The 22,999-nt window shown below is 31.1% G+C and overlaps 1 protein-coding gene across 1 annotated transcript in view; it reads right to left on the reverse strand.

The window, feature by feature from the left end:
- Positions 1 to 748: 748 nt before the first annotated feature.
- The window catches only part of LOC126748283 (lachesin-like), a 114,633-nt gene continuing 92,382 nt past the window's right edge, over positions 749 to 22,999 (reverse strand). Inside the window, exons 7-10 of the mRNA XM_050457402.1 lie at positions 17,946 to 18,086; positions 11,420 to 11,569; positions 8,375 to 8,449; positions 749 to 1,036 (exon numbers count right to left, since the gene is read on the reverse strand). Coding sequence (XP_050313359.1) covers positions 864 to 1,036; positions 8,375 to 8,449; positions 11,420 to 11,569; positions 17,946 to 18,086 — 539 coding nt within the window. The 3' untranslated portion in view covers positions 749 to 863. The remainder of the gene's footprint in view (positions 1,037 to 8,374; positions 8,450 to 11,419; positions 11,570 to 17,945; positions 18,087 to 22,999) is intronic.

Here is a 22,999-nt window from a genome sequence, read left to right on the forward strand (position 1 = left end):
AAATATTTGCCTGGACTGGCTTTAGCCTCAAAGAACACATTCTTCTATATTCTACCCACTCATTTTCCAACATTTGGCATTAAAACAAAAGGAAGAAGAAGAAAATAAAATAAATTTTAAAGATACAAAGGATGATTCTTAATGTGGAAACCAGGTAGGTACAAATCATTTTTATATAGACCATCCATATATTAAAACAAGGTTAAAAGAGTGTGACGGTGTGACAGTTATAATGAATTTTTCCTTATGCGATCCCGCAGGAAAAAAAAAGCGAGAGAAAGAGAGAGAGAGAGAAAAAGAGACAGAGGGGGGCCAAAAAATGTGAAGTTTAGTAAAGGGCAAAAGTTTCCCCAACTATTAGGCCGGGGGCGATGGGAAGCGTCGCGTCGGCCGGCGTCGCTGCCATTTTCGCCGCGATGCAATTTCACTATTCCTAACTCTCAGATTTTTAATTTAAAAACAGTTTCCTTCCTCCGAGAGAGGGAAAAACCATTTTATTCCATTTTATATATTCGTGTGTGTATACGGGGATACGTATAGGTAAGCGTGTAATGTATGCATCCACGTTATATCCGACTGGAATAGTTTTAGCTTAGTGCCGGTAAGTCGTCACAACAGATTCACTTTTTGTTTATCGTAACTTTAAAAATGAGTAATACTTACCCTCCTTGGATAGCTTGCTTGTATAAGGAAATACGTAATAAAACCCCATGGCTGGCGAAAATTGATTTATTCATTAACACTAAAACGAAAAAGGAACGATGGTAGTAAACAATTGACATTAATAAAAAAACGAGATGAAACTAATAGAATGTTTGTTACCTTGAAAGCCTAATTTAATAGTAACAAAAGCGTCATCGGATTCATCTAAAAACGAAATTAAAAACATTCCTACGTATGCAAGGGATAAAGCTAACGTATAACAGGCTGTCGCAATAATTGCACAAGTTTGAGCGGGCTGATCCTTTCACGGGCGGTTCTTTTATCGGGGGAGGTCCGTTCGAGGGTAAAATGTACTCGCCATCATAATCATATTCTGAAAAAAAAAAAAAAAAAAAAATTTAATTTACTTACTACATAATATCCCACACGCAAGTTGGTTTGAGTTCCTATTTTTATCAATTTTGTTCAAAAACTAAGTTAGTAGTTAAATGATTTGAAAAAAATCGCTTAATAGGTACATGTGTATTTTGTACCTAAAAAAAACTTAAATTCATTCAAGTTCAAAGGATATTCAAAAATGTAGACAGCATGTTGCACCAAGCACTGCCAAATGATCGGCAAGTAACTTCCAGGGTTATTAAAAAAAGCTTTACGGTTTATAGAGGAATTGGGATAAACAAGAAATATTGCAAAGAAAAATTTATAGGACTCTTGTATTAATATATAGGAAACTTGTGTATATCATAAATTTGGCTTATACCTAAAATCCATCCGGTCTAAACTAGAATTACCCAATTTTCAAAATGCTACAATTTAAATGCAAAAATTTAGATAAATGGAGGAATTGCGTAGGTGTGCGTGGCCATAGGCTTTTTTAGTACAAATTTTTAGAGTTAGAGTTCAAATTTTATTAATATTTTGTACTATTTGTCAACACAGATTTAGAATAAAAATTGTACTAAAACGAGAATTTTATTTTTAAGTAGTTAAATCATTTGAAAAAAATGGCTTAATAAAGTACACATGCACCTAAGAAAAAACCTTAAATTCATTAAAGTTCAAAGGATATTCGAAAATGTAGACAGCATGTTGCACCAAGCACTGCCAAATGATCGGCAAATAACTTTCAGGGTTGCTAAAAATAGCTTTGTGGTTTACGTAGGAATTGGGATAAACAAGAAATGTTGCAAAGAAAAATTTATAGGACTCTTGTATTAGCAACACCGCGGTGCAGTATGCTGTCTATAATTTTTTTAAGAGACAAAATGCATTATTAATTTTTTAACGAGTTTTACTTAATAAACTCTAGCTTTTTATAAAGAAAAATTAATTAAGAAACTTGTGTATATCATAAATTTGGCTTATACCTAAAATCCATCCGGTCTAAACTAGAATTACCCAATTTTCAAAATGCTACATTTTAAATGCATAAATTTAGATAAATGGAGGAATTGCGTAGTTGTGCGTGGCCATAGGCCTTTTTAGTACAAATTTTTAGAGTTAGAGTTCAAATTTTATTAATATTTTGTACTATTTGTCAACACAGATTTAGAATAAAAATTGTACTAAAACGAGAATTTAATTTTTAAGTAGTAGAATCATTTGAAAAAAATGACTTAATAAAGTACACATGGACCTAAAAAAAAACCTGAAATTCAGTTAAGTTCAATGTACACAGCAGGTTGCACCAAGCACTGCCGAATGATCAGCAAGTTACTTCCAGAATTGCATTTTTTCTAAAAACAGCTTTATCGTTTACAGAGGAATAGGGATAAACAAGAAATGTTGCAAAGAAAAATTTATAGGACTCTTGTATTAGCAACACCGCGGTACAGTTTGCTGTCTATAATTTTTTTAAGAGACAAAATGCATTATTAATTTTTTAACGAGTTTTAATAAATAAACTCTAGCTTTTTATAAAAAAAAAATAATTAAGAAACTTGTGTATATCATAAATTTGGTTTATACCTAAAATTCATCCGGTCTAAACTAAAATTACCCAATTTTCAAAATGCTACAATTTAAATGCAAAAATTTAGATAAATGGAGGAATTGCGTAGTTGTGCGTGGCCATAGGCCTTTTTAGTATAAATTTTTAGAGTTAGAGTTCAAATTTTATTAATATTTTGTACTATTTGTCAACACAGATTTAGAATAAAAATTGTACTAAAACGAGAATTTTATTTTTAAGTAGTTAAATCATTTGAAAAAAATGGCTTAATAAAGTACACATGCACCTAAGAAAAAACCTTAAATTCATTAAAGTTCAAAGGATATTCAAGAATGTAGACAGCATGTTGCACCAAGCACTGCCAAATGATCGGCAAATAACTTTCAGGGTTGCTAAAAATAGCTTTATGGTTTACGTAGGAATTGGGATAAACAAAATTTTGCAAAAAAAATTTATAGGACTCTTGTATTAGCAACACCGCGGTGCAGTATGCTGTCTATAATTTTTTTTGCGAAAGAGACAATAACATAAATTTGGCTTATAATATTCAAAAAGTGAAAATCCAAGTTTGTATTTTATTTGATTGCCATATTTTGCCATTAATATTAAATGAAAAGTGTATTATACATTTTTCTAAAAAAACGAGTTCTATAGTTGTGTTTTATTTTGCGCAGAATTTTAAGTTAAAATGCCAATTAAAAATATTCACAAAAAATTCTAATGGATTTTTGTTCTTTTATCAAAGGACTTAAAAAAATGTTTAATTAATATGTTGAAAAACTATGCCTAGAAAATTCAATAAATTCCATAAAAAAAACACAGATTTTTTAAACATTCAACCTAAAATCCATCCGGTTTAAACTAGAATTATCCAATTTTCAAAATGTTACAATTTAAATGCAAAAATTGTGATAAATGAAGGAATTGCGTAGTTGTGCGAGGGCTTTTTAGTACAAATTTTTAAATAATTCAAATTCTATTAATATTTTGTACCATTTACTGTCAACACAGTTTTAGAATAAAAATTGTAGTAAAACAAGAAATTTTTAAAGTATCCCAATTTAAATGCAAAAATTGTTAGACATTTAGGAAAAAAATTTAAAGAACGTAGTGGATAATCTTTGGCCATAAATCTTGAATTTACAATGGAATATAGTAAATAATGAAAATATTTGATACATACATATAAATGGAGCTACTTGAGTTAGTAAGGAATATTATATACAAAAATATAAAAAAATAGAAGGTTTAGTGAAAGTACTATTTCGTATTATTGACTTTTTTCTTTTTTTGAGTTTAATTATTACATTGCTTGGCTTTTTCTTTCTAACATAATTGTAATTGTTCTTAATTTAATTTTTTTGTAGGTACACCATTCAGAACTATGGGATCAAACTTCTAGGGGTTTTTCAGTGTAACAGTAGAATACATTTGAGTATAGGAACCCATGTCCGGAAAAGCGTCACTACGCCACTACGGCCCTAAGACGCGTAAAAATTTATAAAAAACATTAATTACCTAAATAGGGTCTGCTGCATTTATTTTTACCTTTTGTACATGATACCCAAACAACAATTGTTTAAAATCAACGCTTCTCAATGTCATGTTTAAAAATGTTATAGCTTACAATTTTTAAACATTTATTGCTAATGGAAAATTTTACCAATTAAGAATTGGCGGATATGCATTTGGCATACGGAGCAATGCACGAGCAGCATCGCGGTTGTATCATGAACGTTATCCCGAACGACAGCATCCTGGATACAAAAAGTTTGAGACAGGCATGTTTAAGACCAAGATGCATGATACTGGGGCCGTATTTTTGAAACCATTCGACTTTGATTCGCATACGAAATTAGAGGATTTCGCAGGAAAAATCGATATTCGTATTTTCGACCGCTTCGCATGCGGTGTCTCGAATGGGTATATACCATTCGAATTTCAAAATTCGTGTGCGATTCTGCCACTTGTCTTGTTTTGATTTTAAACTAGCTTTGTTTTTTTTTTTAATTTGTGAGTTGGTTAAGTATTTTCGTAGTGTTTTTTTATTGTTTATTAAAAAAAAATAACATTAATCAAATGGTAAGATTAAACAATCTTGTGCAAAGAAACGTCGTCGATGCACTGGAAGGGACTGAAACTCTAGCAGATAGAAGGAATAGGATGTACTCTTCATTTCTTGATGCTCAATTTAATAAATTATATAGATTAAGCAAGCCTATTACGATAGAATTGATGTGCTCTTTATGTGCTCCAGAGACTGTGTAATCTGTCCGCTACTTTGACGTTTTAGCCAAAAATTTTGTGTGAATTTGCCCGGTGATGTGACTTTAATTCCGGGTGCTCTTCCATAAATGAAATTAGTTCTTTCGTTTGCTCACGCGACACAAAACCGCAATATTTTTTATTTTTTGGATTCATTTAAAAAAAAAGTCAATTCGCAAAAACCCAAGAAACGCCATGTAAACCTCAAAATTCCCTGATGTTTTTAAACTTAAATTTTAGGTTAAAAAATCTGTATCGCGTTTGACATGGCCTTCAATAGCACTCGACTTTGCTACGTTGCCACTACATTTCATGATCGCATGCGAATGAAATTTCGAATGCTGTTCAAAACAGCACTTTTTAATTCGTGTGCGAATTTTGCCGCTCGACTTTGTTCGCATTCGAAGATTCTCGCATGGTTTCAAAAATACGGCCCCTGGTATTGCTCGAACCGTAAAGGCTCCAGTACACGTTTGGCCAACTAGTTGGGCCAACGTGTACAGGACCGTTTGGCGTTACTTGGTGATTGGCAGCCAGCGTAGGTCCACGAACTGAATGTTGTCGGTTTTTCGTGCACAAATCAAAGGATCTTGGCGCCATTTACCAAACAGCGTTCACACGTTGGTCGTTGATTTAGTGAAATGACGGCTACGATGGCATGGAAATGCGAAGAAGTTTTAAAGTTTATATATTTGTACCAAAATGAACCAATAATATGGAATCCTAAACATGAACAACACAAAAATAAAAATAAAGTGAGTTAGTTTTTGTATATTTTTTTATATCTCTGAATGTGAATAAATATTAAGCTATAAAATGAAAAAACAAATGTAATATTAACGAAAAAGACAATTACATTTTTTGATTTGTCAGCAATAAAAAAAAGTGATTTTAGGTTAATGATGCTTGGAATCGTATTGCTGATAATTTGCATGTATCTGTAAATGAACTAAAAAAAGAAGAAAAAGGAATCACTTATGGCTACCTTTAGATTGCATCATAAAAAGAAAATGCAGTCTATAAAATCAGGCATGGGTGAGGATGAGCTCTACAATCCCATTTGGTCATTCTACGAGCCTTTGTACAGCTTTCTGAAGGATGTGTATGAGTACCCAGGATAATAGTGTAAGTAAAACAACATTTTTATTACATAAAGTTTAATTATCTACCATTTCTATGAAAATAGTTCATAAAATCCAATCGTATGTCTGTCGCATCACGCGGGGCTCTACGCGATAAAGGCAATAATGGCAAAAAAACTTTATTTCTTCATGAACCGGGTCGAATAAGTTCTCCGTTAACATTATAGGTATGAAATGATCCTGGAGGTGTATAATTATTTCGAGAAGAAGTACTAATTCTCAAAAAATTATGTAGATAAAGGCAAGTCATCGAAACAATGGCAGCTTTTGTGGGTTCTAGGGGTATATATTTTTGAAAGATCCTGAATTTGGCCGAGAGTATGCCCAAAGTATTTTCTACTTTTACCCGAGAATGGAACAATTCTTGGTTAAATATTCTTTCCGCGGACCCATCGTTTGGTGCACCTATAAACATTGAAAGCACTATGCAAATGAATGGTTTCCACATCCATCGTCAAAAAATGATCTATGTAGCAGCTGAGTCAAGTCCACCTACTTATTTTTTTGGCTGTTTTGGCCGAACGCATTGGCCTAACTAGTTGGTCAAGCGTGTAATCACTGTACTCATTGGCCAAACTAGTTGGCCGAACGTGTACTGGAGCCTTAATACGAGTAATGCTTCGGTCTGGCGGGTACTACAACTCCATCCTTACCACTTCCAGAAAGTTCAAGGTATGACTGCAGCCGATTATCATCCTAGATTTCAATTTTGTCGATGGCTTCTGGATCACATTTTTTACGTATTTTTAATAGTAGAAATAGCCATGTTTGGGACGAAGAAAATCCCTATGCAATTTTTCCAAGAAAACATCAGAATCGTTGGTCTGTCAACGTATGGGCAGGTATTGTTAATGATTATTTAATTGGGCCATACCTTCTACCGAAACGGTTAACAGGACCTATTTATCTGCGTTTCTTGGAGGAAGTTCTCCCAGAACTCCTTAAATATGTTCCACTAAACGTTAGATAGCAAATGTGATTTTAGCATGATAGAGCGCCGGCTCACTCACAAGTACGCGAGTATTTGGCTCAACGGTTTGGGCACCATTGGAGCAGTTTCTTGGCCTCCTAGGTCACCCGATTTAACGTCGCTCGATTTTTTCTTGTGGGGACATGTAAAGTCTTTAGTCTACGAAACTCTAGTAGAATCAGAGCTAGACTTAATTGGACGAATAACAGCAGCATTTGAAATCATTCAAAACGAGGATCAAATTTTTAGTGTAGTCCGCCGAAATCATGTGCGGCGTTTAAATCGGTGTATTGAGGTTGAAGGAAGACATTTTGAACAATTGTTGTGACGGTATCATATACAAAAGGTAAAAATAAATGCATCAGATCCTATTTAGGTAATTAATATTTTTTCTAAAAAGGGCCGTAGTGGCATAGTGACACATTTCCGGACATGGGTTCCTATATTCAAATGGATTCTTCTGTTGCACTGAACAACCCCCAGAAGTTTGATCCCATAGTTCTGAAACACCCTGTATGTAAAAGTAGCTATAATAGCTAAAACTCGCCTATAAGTCTGTATTTTTATTTTTTTTAAATAAAATTATTATTAATATTACCATAATTAGAAAATTTCTAGACATGCCAAGAATATTCTTAAGAATATTGCTCTGGTCCACATAACCTTAAAATTGATCAAATATATTAAATACTCGATACTTTTTTTGGTAAAAATTACACTCCAAGTTAAATTACCTTAAAAACATTTACCTAATGTGAAAACTCATTAAATAAGTTTTCCCAAAACCCCTCAGACCAAAAACCTAACGAGTTATCCCGATTTGATGCGGAAAGTAAAAACAAAAAAAAATACCTTCTTCAGAAGCTTTTTACGCTGCCAATAACTTTAAAGTAATTTTAAAGATGAGTTTACGCCCAATAAACTTATCAAAGTAACGATATGAGTTTTTCCGAAGCTTTAAGATAATATTACATTCCTCAGTCGCCGGTGAGGAGTTATTATTAGCTGCGACATGAGATTTAATTTTAAAAATAAAACGGCTTTAATTAAAATACTCCCCGTCTTTAATATTTCCGAGCTAATCATGGTGGTTCGGTAGTTATCTGTGTTGATTTTATTAGAAAAAGTTCCGGAATGAATGTCTTTGATAAAGTTTCGAAAGTTTTACTTGGGGAGTTGCCACAGGCCGTAGCCGTCTTCATTTTATGGAATTTATATTGAGTTCATGTTGTACTGGTTTATGAAGAATACATAAGAAGAATACCGGGATGTTATTAAGGTTTTTATTTTCCATTCCTGAGTTAAATATCATCCCATTCAGACAACCCAGGCAATTAATTTAATTTAAGATGAATATCTTTATATTCTTAGAAAGTAAATTACCTTTTTTAGACTGATGAGATGTTTCGTAGAGGTTGATGGCGTTTAGGTGCTTCTCAGTAGTAGGAGCGGGCATTTCTAAATTTAAAAAATATACATGGTGACTCATGTCTGTTGTTGTTCACTTCATTATTCTTGAAGATGGTGAGTTTTTAGTACAATTTTTTTGGCAAGGATTATTTTTTAATTGTACTAAAAATGCTTTGTCATGTCAAACACTACGGCACACAAGGCGTTGTTAGTACAAATTTTAAAATGGTCCAAAGTTCATTCCTTATTTTTTTAATTGAGATATAAATTACTTATGACTAAGAATTATTTATTTAATTGTCTTTATATACGTATGTATGTATGTAAAAAATTATAATAATAGAAAGAACTGTTTTTAGTATAAATAAATGTCTGTATAAGTCGTTTTTGGTACAAATTTTTAAATTAGTCAAAATTTATGAATATTTTTTTTTTATTCTAGGCAATTGAAACAGAGCAGTTGAACTGCATAGAATTACAAATACAATGAAATAAAATCAAGGATTACAAAAATCGTAGCAGTTGAAATAAGGCTTTATACTAACCTCATCGGCCTGGAATTAAAAAAAAAATAAATCAACTCCTTGGAATTCCAAAATAAATCCTGACATTTTAAAAAATTGAGTCCCTGCTGTTCTAATGGCTCAACTGCCATGAATTACAAATTAAATACAATCATAGCTTAAGATTTTAGGCAATTCAACTCACTTTCAGGAATTACAAATTTAAACCTGTAATTCGAACCAGTTGAGACAGATTTGTTAGACTAGAATTACAAAAAAAATAAATAAAAGATCAAAAATTCCAGGCTATTGAGATCATGTCTCGGAATTACTTTAACTGCCTGGAATTTAAATAAATATTCCGGATGTTAAATTTTTTTTTATTTTAGGCAATTGTGATAGAACTGCTTGGAATTAGTGATAAAATAAAGTCACGGTTTAAGAATTTCAGGCAGTTCAATCGACGTCTGTAAATAACCATAAATGCCTGAAATATACAAAAGTACCCTATAATTATAAGACTATAGAGTCGTTTATCCGTTTATTCATTAATTATAAGAAATTAAGATAAACTAGTTGTAATAGTTCATTTGCCTGTAATTACAAATAAACAAAAATGATAAATTAAGAATTCCAAAATTACATCAACATCCTATACCCTTATTAGCCAAAAATTTACTTTTAAAATTGTACTTCAATCACCTTAACTAAACTCATGGATCAATAATTCCAGGCAGTTGAGATAACGTTCTGGAATTACTTAGACTACCTAAATACTTAAACTAGGTAAATATATTTTTTTAATTCTAGGCGATTAAAATAGAGCTGTTGAACGGCATAGAATTACAAATAAAATAAAATCATGGTTTAAAAATTCCAGGCAGTCGACTAGGCAATTGCGATAGAGCTATTCAACTACTTGGAATTATAAATTTAAATAAAGTTTAAGAACTCAAAACAGTTGAAACGAACGTTTTGTATTCACATTAACTGCCTGGAATTAAAAAAAAAAATAATTATGAATAAAGAATTGTTGAAACCACATCCAGGACTAATTTCGACTGCCTGAAATTCCAAAAAATTGACACACAGTTATTCGAGTGCGGTGAATTACGAATAAAATAAAATTATGGCTTAAGAATTTCAGTTAGTTCGACTGACAGGAATTACAACAGAATGTAATTGATTAATGTAATTCAAGGTAGCTGAGACGGAGCTGTTCAACTGCGTAAAACTCCAAAAAAATTAAATCAAGAATTCCAGGCGCTTGAGATCACGTCTCGGAGTTACTTCAACTGCCTGGAATTTCCAATAATTTTTTTAATTCCAGACAATAAAGATAGAGCTGCTTGGAATTACAAATAAAATAAAATCACGGTTTAAGAATTCCAGGCAGTTGAATGAACATCAAGAAATAACCATAAATACCTGGACTATTCAAACGTATCCTATAATTGTAAGATTATAAATTTGTTGCGCTTTTATTTATCAATTCTATCAAATTAAAATGGACTCGTTCTAATGGCTCCATTGCCTGGAATTACAAATAAAATCAAATTATGGATTAAGAATTCCTGGCAGTTGAGATTATGTCTCGGAATTACTTTGACTGTCTGGAATTTTAATTGATGTGAAGGGGTTTATATCGAGTAAGTCGTTAAATGAGTTTTTTAAAATTTTAGACAATAAAACAAATAATCTGTTTAAGTGCTTAAAATTACAAATAAAATAAAATCGGGGTTCAAAAATTCTAGGCAGTGGATTACTTGGAGTTACGAGTAAAATTAAATCATGGATGAGGAACTTGAAGTAGTTCAAAGCACGTTTTGTACTAACCTCGACTGCCTGGAATTAAAAAAAAAATAAATCATTGATTAAGAATTCCAGCAGTTGAGTCTACGTCCAGGAATTACTTCAACTGCCTAGAATTTGAAATTAAATTTTGATAATCCAAGAAATTGAGACAAAGCTATTCAACTGCTACGAATTACAAATTAAATAAAATCATGATTTAATAATTCCAGTCAGTTCAACCCACTTTCTGGAATTACAACATAAACCACAGTTGAGTTGTTCGACTAGAATTACAAAAAAATTAAACAATGAATTTAGGAAATTGAGATGGATTAGTTGTACTGGTTCAATTGCCTGGAATTCCAAATATAATAAAATGATAAATGAAGAATTCCAAAATTCTATTAATACCTAATCTTCTTCATTTAAATATAAAGAATTATAAAAATGGAAGGAATTGTATGGTCATGCGTAGCCTAGAATAATTCAAAGTACTGTCAACCTTATAGTAATAAAAACACTCATAGCTTTATTTTTAACTTAAGACGAAAAATGCTTTTAACCTCTTAGTTTACAAAAACTGTTGCTATCGAATAGCGTAATAATATACACGATTACTATTTTAGCAAAAAAAAATGCCTCAACTGTACTAATCTAACTCATACCTTCAAAAATAAAAAGTGAACACAATAGTAAATACATAAAAAAAATATGTAATTACCTTCTAACTTAATAATCCCTTCGGTTTCCCCGAGAGAATTCTTGGCAACGCATTTGTAAGAGCTGAAATCGTCCTTTTCGATTTTTCTTATTTTAAGCAGCATGAACTTCTTGTAGCCATTGTCTGTCGATACCGTTTCGTACTTATCGCCTGAAACAAGAGGCGGATTTATTATTTTAAATTGAAATTTCGGAAGAAATATTTCCGGTTGAATTCGTAGAGGCCTAATGAGCTAAATGCAACAAAGTTGTACATGTCAATTTGGCACAATTTGATGTAGCGTCTCTTCTTCCAATCTTGCATAAATTTTGTTCGTTGCAGCCAAAACGTTGTTATCGGTAAACACCTCATTGCTGCTCTTGTTCGAATACGTATATTTTCCCATTATTTTCCTTGATATATATATATACATTTTCCGAGGCTAATAAATACCAGAACGGGTTTTAGGGAAAAATAACGTAAAGCGGATATTCTTTAAATAAAAATAAAATTTATTTTCGAGCTTAAAGTCGCTTTTATGCTTATAAATACGATAGCGTCGGCAGGCAGAGTGCATAAGTTTTTATTTGAATTATCGTCTAATTTTGCTCAAAAAAAAATCACATTTAATGTTAATATTTTATCGCGTCCTGATCGATAAGAGGAAAAAAATTTACAAAAGTACAACTCCTTAAAGGGCCTCAAGATTTATTAAACTATTTTAGTTTGCACGGGTTTTTTGAATTGTACTATAGCAAGGACCACGTAATTTCTCAGTCACAATTTTTGAATTTAAATCGAAAGTTTTAAATTCCTTAATGGTCCACACACAATTAAAAATGATACAATATTCCATTAATATGTTGTACTGTTTCTCACTGATCTTTAAATATGATGTTAAACTATGATATTAATATGATGAATTTGTATTTTTGAGACATCAATGTGAGTACTTAAGAGAGTTGTGCTATCAACAATATATTAATAAGGTGGAAATGAATCTCGCTAGCAATCCGAGGTACTTCTGGTCATATATTCGAAATAAAAGAACTGGTTTTAGCCTTCCCTCCAGATTGACATACAATAACAGGATTAGTATGAATATCTCGGATACTGCAGATATGTTTGCAGAATACTTTTCATCCGTTTATTCGGATGAGCAAGTCAATGACATACCATCTTTTGATTTTGATAAATCAACGCAGTATGCTTATGAGGTTATTACTTCCTCTAAGAATAAGCTCTGCACTGGACCAGATGAGATTCCGGCATTCTTCCTAAAGAAATGTGTTTGTGTTCTTACGAAACCAATACTGTTCATTTTTAACAAATCTCTAGGTACTGGTTCTTATCCCACTCTCTGGAAGAGAAGTTTTCTAAAACCCATTTTTAAACCTGATAGTAGAAATGAAATTTCCAATTATCAGGCTGTGTGTAACCAATCTGAGTTGCCAAAGCTGCTTGACTGCCTGGTCAGTGATATGCTTGCCTGGAGTTTTAAATCTTCATTTAATCCTGAGCAATTCGGATTTATAAAAGGCAGATCTACTGATGCTAATTTGGTGCTGTATGTCAATTACCTCTACCGCTGCTTGGAGAAGGGACTTCAGATTTTTCCAAGGCTTTTAATAGGGTTAACCATGGGGTGCTCTTGCAGAAGCTTAGGGCTTTAGGTATTGTGGGGCCTCTTCTTCAGTGGATCTCGGGTTTCATCAGGGGTAGAACCCAGATTGTTAATCTTGGAGGTACGCTCTCATTCAGGCCCTATTTTGTTTTGCCTCTTTTTGATTGATTTAGTTTGGAAACTTGAAAATTGTCGTGTGATAATGTTTGCTGATGATGTGAAGCTATTTAGGCCTATCACATCCCTTTCCGATGCTGTGCTCCTGCAAAAAGACCTCAATTTATTCTTTGATTGGTGCCACTTGAATTGAATGTCCCTTAATATCAATAAGGGCCATAAGATTACTTTTTCTAAGCAAAGAAACCCTATTGCTTTTCTTTATAAAATAAATAATGTAGCAATTGGTGTCAAAATCGAGGTTTCTGACTTGCGAATTTATTGACTCCAGGTTGTCTTTTAAAAGTCACATCAATCAGGTGACTGGTAGGGCAATGAAAATGCTGGGTTTTATCCAAAGGTCTACAACTGATTTGTCTTTGTTTACTTTTATTGCTCTCTTGTTAGGCCCATCTTGGAGTATGGCTCAATTGTGTGGTCCCCGTCATATAACTGCTACATTGAGCAGATTGAAAAAATTACTAAAAAAGTATTACTATCAGTGGGTCAGGGATAACCTGAACTTACCCACATTAGAGTCACGAAGAACATTACTCGACTTATGTTTTAAATGCTACTATAGATTGTCCCGAGTTATTGTCTCTTTATAAACTTAGGGTGCCTTCCAGATTGAATAGACAATCAGAAATATTTTCAGTCCCATTCCACCGTACCAATTATGGTATTAATGAGCCAATTACACGAATGGCTCGACGTGTTAATGGTCTGTCAGGACAGATAAGCCTTTTTGACTCGTAGGCAGAGGCAGTTTAAAAATATTATTTCATAGGGGCTTTAATTAATTAACTCATCTACACCTTTCATTGATTTATAGATAGTTTTGTATCTGTATATAAATGTTTGTATGGGTATGCTATGTAACACTTTTGTAAATGGATTCCATAAATAAATATAATAGTCCAACATTTTTTTAATGCCTTTTATTCATTACTAGGCCAATGGTAATTTTTGATTTTCTGTAAAAAACTATTTATTTTTTTATTAGCAGAATTTTATATAGTAGCAGAGGAGAGAAATTAAAAGAAAAATAAAAAAACAAAATAAATTATGACTAGATAAGAAATTTGAGAAACATAACAAGTAACTAGGAAAATTTTGATAGAGTCCTGAATAATGCTCGTAAAGAGGCGCTTTTCATGATTTTATGTGAAAAAGTGCTTATTTTTTTGATTATTAATGTTATTTTGATAAATAAACAGTTTTTTAAGTATAATATTTAAAAAAAAATGAGTCGTGAATTATAAAAATGGTATAAAATTAAATTTTTGGCACAAAATAAATTAACAAATAAATATTGGTAAAGAGTATAAAAAAATCGACAAAAAAAATAAGAAACATCAAAATTTTGATAAAAATGCTTATGAAACTTTAACAAAATGATCGTAAAGGGACGCATTTCAGTTTTCTATATTGAAAATACTTTTTGTCAGATTATTAAAAAATTTCTCAAGTTCTTTAATTTAAATGTAAAAATTGTGACAACTGAGAAATTGCATGGTTATGTAAGGCCTCTTTTAACCAGGCACAAAACCTTTTTAGTACAAATGTTTAAATTGTACAAAATTCCAATAATATTTTGTACTGCTTTTCACTAATTTTTGGTTTTGGTATATTTATCAACCATATACAGGGTGTCCATTTGAAAACCCCTCAGAACATTTGCGAAAAAATCCTCGGACCCGTCAATTTTTGATTCAAGGGGGAACCATTTTTTTGCTAGTTTGCTAGCGGGGGTGACAAGGGCCCCCAAAATTTTAATAAAAATATTTTTATGTGGATTATAACCCCAAAGTTTTAAATCGTTACTATTTGTCTTGTCAATACAGGGGCTAATAAAAGTTACAAAAACATGTCAACATTTTTTATGAAAAAAAATGCTTGTAAATTTAGCAGTTAAATAAATACAAAAAATTTTGTTCTCCTACATCGTGAACCGTACTTTCTGTTATTTTTTTTTAATACCCGTAGGTATTTATGACAATTCTGCAAGGGAACTCTTGGTTTTTGAAGTTTAATAGTGGTTGTCAATTACTGCTGTCAGATCATAGTGTGCCAAACAACTAGCTCTTTAAAGTTAGTTAGTTACAACACTGAGTGTGATAATGGTGTATTCACTTGCTGAAAGAGTTGAAATAATTTCTCTTTTTTTTTGTGAACAATGTAAATGCTAATAGAACTGCCCAGCTCTTTAACACACTACAACACCCTAATCGACAGGTCCATCGCAAGTACATTTTGGAATTGGTTCAAAAATTTAGGGAAACTGGGTCTGTGGCTAATAAAAAGCGCGAAATGGATAATCCAGTGGTAAATGAAACTTCAGAAGTAGCTATTTTAGGCCATATTGTGCAATATCCTACACTGAGCACAAGGATCAACGGTGTCTGGTATTAAGAGAAGCAGCATTCAGATGATATTAAAAAAAAACAAGTTTCATCTCGTACAAGAACTAAACGAAGACGATTTTGATAAGCGAGTACAATTTTGTGAAACTATATCTGAACAATGATCCACACTTTTTATTTAATGTATGTTTTTCTGACGAATGCTCCTTTTTCCTAAACGGTACTATGAATCGTCACAACTGTCGCTATTGGGCTGATTCAAATCCCTAAATATTTCGTGAGGTGCATACACAACATCCTGAAAAATTAAATGTTTGGGCTGGCATTTTTGGTAAACATATCGTAGGCCCCTTTTTTTACCTGGCAATTTAACAGGAGAGATGTACCTGGAGTTATTAGAAAATATAATTTATCCAGCATTAGTGGAGATACTAGAAAATAACAACGAGTACTTGGAAAATCGTCTAGTATTTCAGCAAGATGGGGCGCTACCCCACTATGTCAATATTTGGACCAAACGTTTCCAGGACAATGGATTGGAAGACGAGGAGCTATTGAATGGCCTCCTCGTTCCCCGGACTTAAGCCCGTTAGATTTTTTTTTATGGGGCCATTTAAAAACTAAAATTTATGCTAGTCAGCCAACATCGCTAGACCATTTGCGACAAAGAATAATTGATGAATGTCGTCAAATCGCCCCAGAAATTTTGCAAAATGTACGGGAAAGGTTTGAACAAAACCTGTATTATTGTATGGAAGTCGAAGGCCACCATTTTGAACATTTACTGGATTGATTTTGTCTTTAAACCCTTTATTTAAAATTATACTTTTTAACATTTTTTTATAACTTTTATTAGCCCCTGTATCGACTAGGCAAATAGTAACGATTTAAAACTTTAGGGTTATAATCCACATAAAAATACCTTCAAAATAAGGTATCACTCGACCCCCCCGTTCCATTTAAAATTTTGGGGGCCCTTGTCACCCCCGCTAGCAAACTAGCAAAAAAATGGTTCCCCCTTGAATCACAAAATTGACAGGTCCAAGGATGTTTTCGCAAATGTTCTGAGGGACCCAAAATAGGCTCTGTTTCGTTTTCAAATGGCCACACTGTATAGTCAATATATATTTATTAAACTGTAGAATATACGTATATCATATAATATTCTATTTACAAAAGACACAAGATTTACATATCTAGTTTCTAAACTCGAATATTTGATGAAACTCTTCTGAAAAATCACTGGTTTTCATCCATATTATCCCATCTAAAAACGCTGTTTTTATGCTAAATATTTATACCTGAAATTATATCAAATTTAAATAAACCGTGTTATTTATTTAAATATTGCATATATATTTTCTGCAAAAATATTGTTTTTTTATTAATACAACCCTTAGCCCCCCACCCACCCCAAACATGGGCCCAGTAAGAATTTTTCTTTGAAAAATCACCGTTTTTCGTATACAATATTCAATCTAATAGCATTATTTTTATATTAATATACATATACATATATAATTATATTAAATTTAAATAAATAAACTATGTTATTAGATTAAATATTAACGACGAAACTAACTGTTATTCATGCGTATTATTTTGGAAAACAATGATTTTTGAAAACAATTTCTTACTGGTAAGTTGTGTGGGGTGGGTGGGGGGCTAAGAGTAGGCTTATTAAAAAACATTTTTTTGTGTAGAAAATAATTGCCTGTGAAAAAATGCTTTTTAGGAAAATTATAAGTAATAAAAAAATCTTTAGCTTTTGTATCTATACGTTTTTCATAAAACCTCTATCTTTTTTTCTCTAAAAAAACTCTATTTTAAATATTCTATTAAAAATTCAGTTTTTTTTAATAATTCATTTAAGTTTAGAAAAAAAACAATTTTTTTTACCTCTAGACAACTTTTCATTATCTAGGTTCATAATTTTAATGGTTGTTCTCGTTTACTTTAAAATTATTCAAAAAAATTTAAAATGAAATTAAAAATTCAACGCCCTATATCTCTGCAGGGAAACATCTTCAGACATAGGTTTTTTAGGAAATTTTTTCGTGCAATATGAATGATTTATCCTATATAACTGGTTCTAAATTTTGTGTCAATATTGTGATTAAATAACACACGAATATTATTTTATAATGCCCAATAAGAAACTTTTAACTTAAAATTAAATAACCCGGACGACACAAACTCCCCCCCTCAATAAAAATACACAATTTTATTGAAAGTAACGGAAGTTCTCTCGCTCCAGACACTAAAAAGACGTAATACGTATGTTATTTTTCCGTATGGCGAGAAGCATATATACATACAACTTCGGAAAAATCGAGGGGGATATTCGGATTTAACAAGCAGCACCGTGGTCATAAGAAGAAGAAATAAGGACAATACTTACTACCGGAGATAATCATATCTCCTCGTTCGGTCGTCCAGTAATTGATCGATGTTGGAAATGCTTCTGTCCGGCACTCTAATGTGACATCTTGACCGATGTAAGCGCCCTCTAGTTGATTGGGTATAGACAGCATCGGAGGAACTGCAACGAAGTCAAAATGTTACGCTTACAAAGGGACACCCTCCTCCCCTGCCCTCCACCCCTTTTCCCTTGCGACCCTTGATTTAACTTAAGGGAAAAAAATCGGGGGGATGCGAAAGGTGACAAGATAACCGCCACAATTTCTGGCGGGATATCGCCTTTCTATTCTTCTGGATTAGGGTCAGTGAACACAAAGGTATTTGAACACAAATAGTTGGCTCCCTTCGATTGTCACTTAACTGATTTATTACCCTTCTATGTTTTAAAAGTTTCCGGTTTGGAGGATTTCTCTCAGGAATTATTCCCTTTTTCATTGATTCATTTCATTTTTCCTTTGTGTCTTTAATGAAAATTAATCTTTAATTATTTTTTTTCATTGTATATCAACAGAAATAATTTTTTTTTTGCTTTTATTAAGTTAATTTGCGCTCATTTTTCAAAGAATGTTTGAAAATATCAATCTGATGATAGTTTATGAAAATTGATGCATTTAAAATGAAGCATTTAGAGGAGGAAAAGTGAAATTTTAGGTTTTTACTTAAGGACTTTCGAGCATATTTGAAATTTTAAGGGGCACTTCGTATCTCTTTTTACTATGATAAATTGTAAAGGCATGCGATGTTGTATCTCTTTTTTTTTTAATTAAATAACCTATAAAAGCGTACATTGATTGTAGTGGTTTAAGCATGACCTGATGTAAAGCGGAACGTCTTAAATATTGAGATTTTAGAGATGACCATAAATACAACTCAAATATTAGAGTGGCTCATGAGACATGGATAAACTAATTTTTTATTATTTTTTACAGGGAGTTGAAAGACATTTTTTTTTGAATCAAGTGATTTTTTTTCTTAAAAATTTTCATCAACATGCCATAACTCAAAAACCAAGAGAGTTAGAGAGTTGAAAATTTGCACAAATATTCTTCCATTAAAATGATTACACACCTATTTTAGCGTTTTTTGAAAAATGTACAGGGAGTTGAAAAAAAATTTTTTTTTCAGTCAAGTGATTTTTTTTCTTAAAATTTTTCATCAACATGCCTTTAACTCAAAAACCGAGAAAGTTGTACCCTTGAAACTTGGCACAAATATTCTTCTATTAAAATGATTGGATACCTATTTCAGCGTTTTTTAAAAAATGTACAGGGAGTTGAAAAAAAAATTTTTTTGAGTAAAGTGATTTTTTTTTAATAAATATTTTCATCAACATGCCCATAACTCAAAAATCAAGAAAGTTGTACTCTGGAAACTTGGCACAAATATGCTTCCTTTAAAATGATTAGACACCTATCTCAGCGTTTTTTGAAAAATGTACAAGGAGTTGAAAAAAAAATTTTTTTCAGTCAAATGATTTTTTTTCATAAAAATTTTCATCAACATGCCTATAACTCAAAAACCAAAAAAGTTGTACTCTTGAAACTTGGCACAAAGATTCTTCCTTTAAAATGATTAGACACCTATCTCAGCGTTTTTTAAAAAATGTACAGGGAGTTGAAAAAAAAATTTTTGAGTAAAGTGATTTTTTTTCTTAAAAATTTTCATCAACATGCCCATAACTCAAAAACCGAAAAAGTTGTACCCTTGAAAATTGGTACAAATATTCTTCCATTTAAATGATTAGATACCTATTTAAGCGTTTTTTGAAAAATATACAGGGTGTTGAAAAAAAAAATTTGAGTCAAGTAATTTTTTTCTCATAAAAATTTTCATCAACATGTTCATAACTCAAAAACCAAGAAAGTTGTACCCTTGAAACTTGGCACAAATATTCTTCCATTAAAATGATAAGACACCTATTTTAGCGTTTTTTGAAAAATGTACAGGGAGTTGAAAAAAAAATTTTTTTTTAGTCAAATGATTTTTTTTCATAAAAATTTTCATCAACATGCCCATAACTCAAAAACCAAGAAAGTTATACCCTTGAAACATGGCACAAATATTCTTCCATTAAAATGATAAGACACTTATTTTAGCGTTTTTTAAAAAATATACAGGGAGTTGAAAAAAAAATTTTTTGAATAAAGTGATTTTTTTTTAATAAATATTTTCATTATTATGCCCATAACGTCAAATAAAAAAAGTGTATAATGGAAGAATGCATAATTTGTTAAAAAGGTCCAAAAATTCATTAATTCCTTGTCATGAAAATCCACTTGAGAGCCACGACTCGTTTACTATGTTAATAAAATGATGTTTGTCATGTATAGCAATTTAAATTACGCAAGAGCAACTTAATTTTAAAATAATTCATGTCGTAATATAATAATGAAATGTGGTAGAAGTGAAGAAGTTCATTAATTTTTACGCCTAAAAACTCATATTATGAGAGCCATGAATCGTCGTTAATACACGAAGATGCAAATTTAGAGTGAAAATAGGGTGCCAGATAGAGACAAGTATCAACCTGATGATGATGGGGTGAGGAAACCAAAACGTTTGAAATTAAATGGAGTGAGATTTTGTTAAATATAGGATTTTCGCTTTGAAGTTATTTAGAATTCTAAGTGATTATGATAATGAAAAAAAAATAATTATTAAAATTTTAAAATACAAATAAGAAAAAAATAGTAGAGTGCAAAGGAGGAAAAAATCAGTTTCTTTTTAACTTATAAATTAAATATATAATTTTTTTTTAAATTGTAAATTATTCATTGTAGAGATTTGAAGATGGCCTGATGAGTGCTGAAACGTGTGAATATTAAAGTCATAGGATTGACCTTAAATACAACTCAAAAGCTAAAGTGGTTGAGAAGTGCACAGCGTTAAAGACTAGGAAAAATTAATATTTTCTCATTTTTTGAACAAAACATCATAGAAGAAATTAATGAAACGAATCTTCTTATAAGAATGTATAATTTAAAAGTTTCTAATGGCAGCATGAAATACCTTGAAAAGGTCTAAAAATTCATTAATTTTTAGGTAAAAGTTCAATAATTTTTTGACGCTGTAAAAACTCATATAAAAGTCGTGAATCATTTACGATCTTAATGAACTAATGCTTGTTAGTTACAACTACATAAGAAAAACTTAATTTTGAAATTATTCATGTTGTAATGAAGGAATAAAATTCATTAGCACTCATTAATTTAATAATTTTTAGGCATGAAAAGTTACATGAAGTTCATGACTATAGAAATGATGCATGTATTAATGGAGAAATGAAATAAGGCCAAAAAATTCATTAATTTCTAGGCTATAAAAACTCACATAAGAGCTTACACGAATTATTCACTATTGTAATGAACTGACGTTTGTCACATATAATAATTTAAACTTTGAAAGGAAAACCTAGTTTGTATAGTTAAAAAAAAATACAATGCAATGAAAGCTGAAGAAATCATTAATTTTCAAGAGAAAAAAATCATTAATTTTTAGGCATCAAAACTTACATGAGATATATTACTCGTTTACGATCTTAATGAAATGCTAAAAGTACAGTCATTTAAATTATCATAAAAAAATTATTTTAAACCCTTAAATATAGTAATGGAGATATGATGTTCAGTAGAAGCTAAAGAATTCATTAACTTTCAGGCAAAGGTTCATTAATTTTTTTACGCTGGAAAAACTCATATGAAAGCCGTGAATCATTTACGATCTTAATGAACTTGTTAGGTACAACTACATAAGAAAAACTAAATTTTGAAATGGTTCATGTTGTAATGAAGGAATAAATCATTAATTTAATAATTTTTAGACATGAAAAGTTACATGAAATCCATGACTATAGAAATGATACATGTAGTAATGAAGAAATGAAATAAGGCCGAAAAATTCATTAATTTTTAGGCTATAAAAACTCACATAAAAGCTTACACGAATTATTCACTATTGTAATGAACTGATGTTTATCACATACAATTATTTAAACTACAGAAGAAAAACCTAATTTTAAAATATTTTATATAGTTAGAAAAAAATGCAATGCAATGAAAGCTGAAGAAATCATTAACTTTCAGGAGAAAAAATTCATCAATTTTTAGTTATCAAAACTTACACGAGATCTATGACTCGTTTATGACCGTAATGAAATGCTAAATGTACAGTCATTTAAATTACATAAAAAAAAATTTTAAACGTTGAATATAGTAATGGCGAAATGATGTTCAGTAGAAGCTAAAGAATTCATTGGTTCATTACATTCATTGTTCTTAATTTTCAGGCAAAACTTCATTAATTTTCTGACGCCTTAAAAACTCTTATGAAAGCCGTGAATCATTTACGATCGTAATGAACTTGTTAGGTACAACTACATAAGAAAAACCTAATTTTGAAATGACGCATGTAGTAATGGAGAAATGAAATAAGGCCAAAAAATTCATTAATTTCTAGGCTATAAAAACTCACATAAGAGCTTACACAAATTATTCACTATTGTAATGAACTGATGTTTATCACATACAATTATTTAAACTACAGAAGAAAAACCTAATTTTAAAATATTTTATATAGTTAGAAAAAAATGCAATGCAATGAAAGCTGAAGAAATCATTAACTTTCAGGAGAAAAAATTCATTAATTTTTAGGTATCAAAACTTACACGAGATCTATGACTCGTTTATGATCGTAATGAAATGCTTAATGTACAGTCATTTAAATTATCAAAAAAAAAATTTGAAATTAAGTTCAGTAGAAGCTAAAGAATTCATTAATTTTTTTATGCTGTAAAAACTTATATGAAAGCCGTGAATCATTTACGATCTTAATGAACTGATGCTTGATAGGTACAACTACACATTTAAACTTTGGAAGAAAAACCTAATTTATATAGTAAGAAAAAAATACAATGCAATGAAAGCTGAAGAAATTATTAACTTTCAGGAGAAAAAAGTTCATTAATTTCTCAGCATGACAACTCATACGAGAGCCACGACTCGTTTACTATCGTAACAAAATGATGCATGTCATGTA

This window comes from Anthonomus grandis, chromosome 22, assembly GCF_022605725.1.
Source record: "Anthonomus grandis grandis chromosome 22, icAntGran1.3, whole genome shotgun sequence".
NCBI classification, from domain to species: Eukaryota; Metazoa; Arthropoda; class Insecta; order Coleoptera; family Curculionidae; genus Anthonomus; species Anthonomus grandis.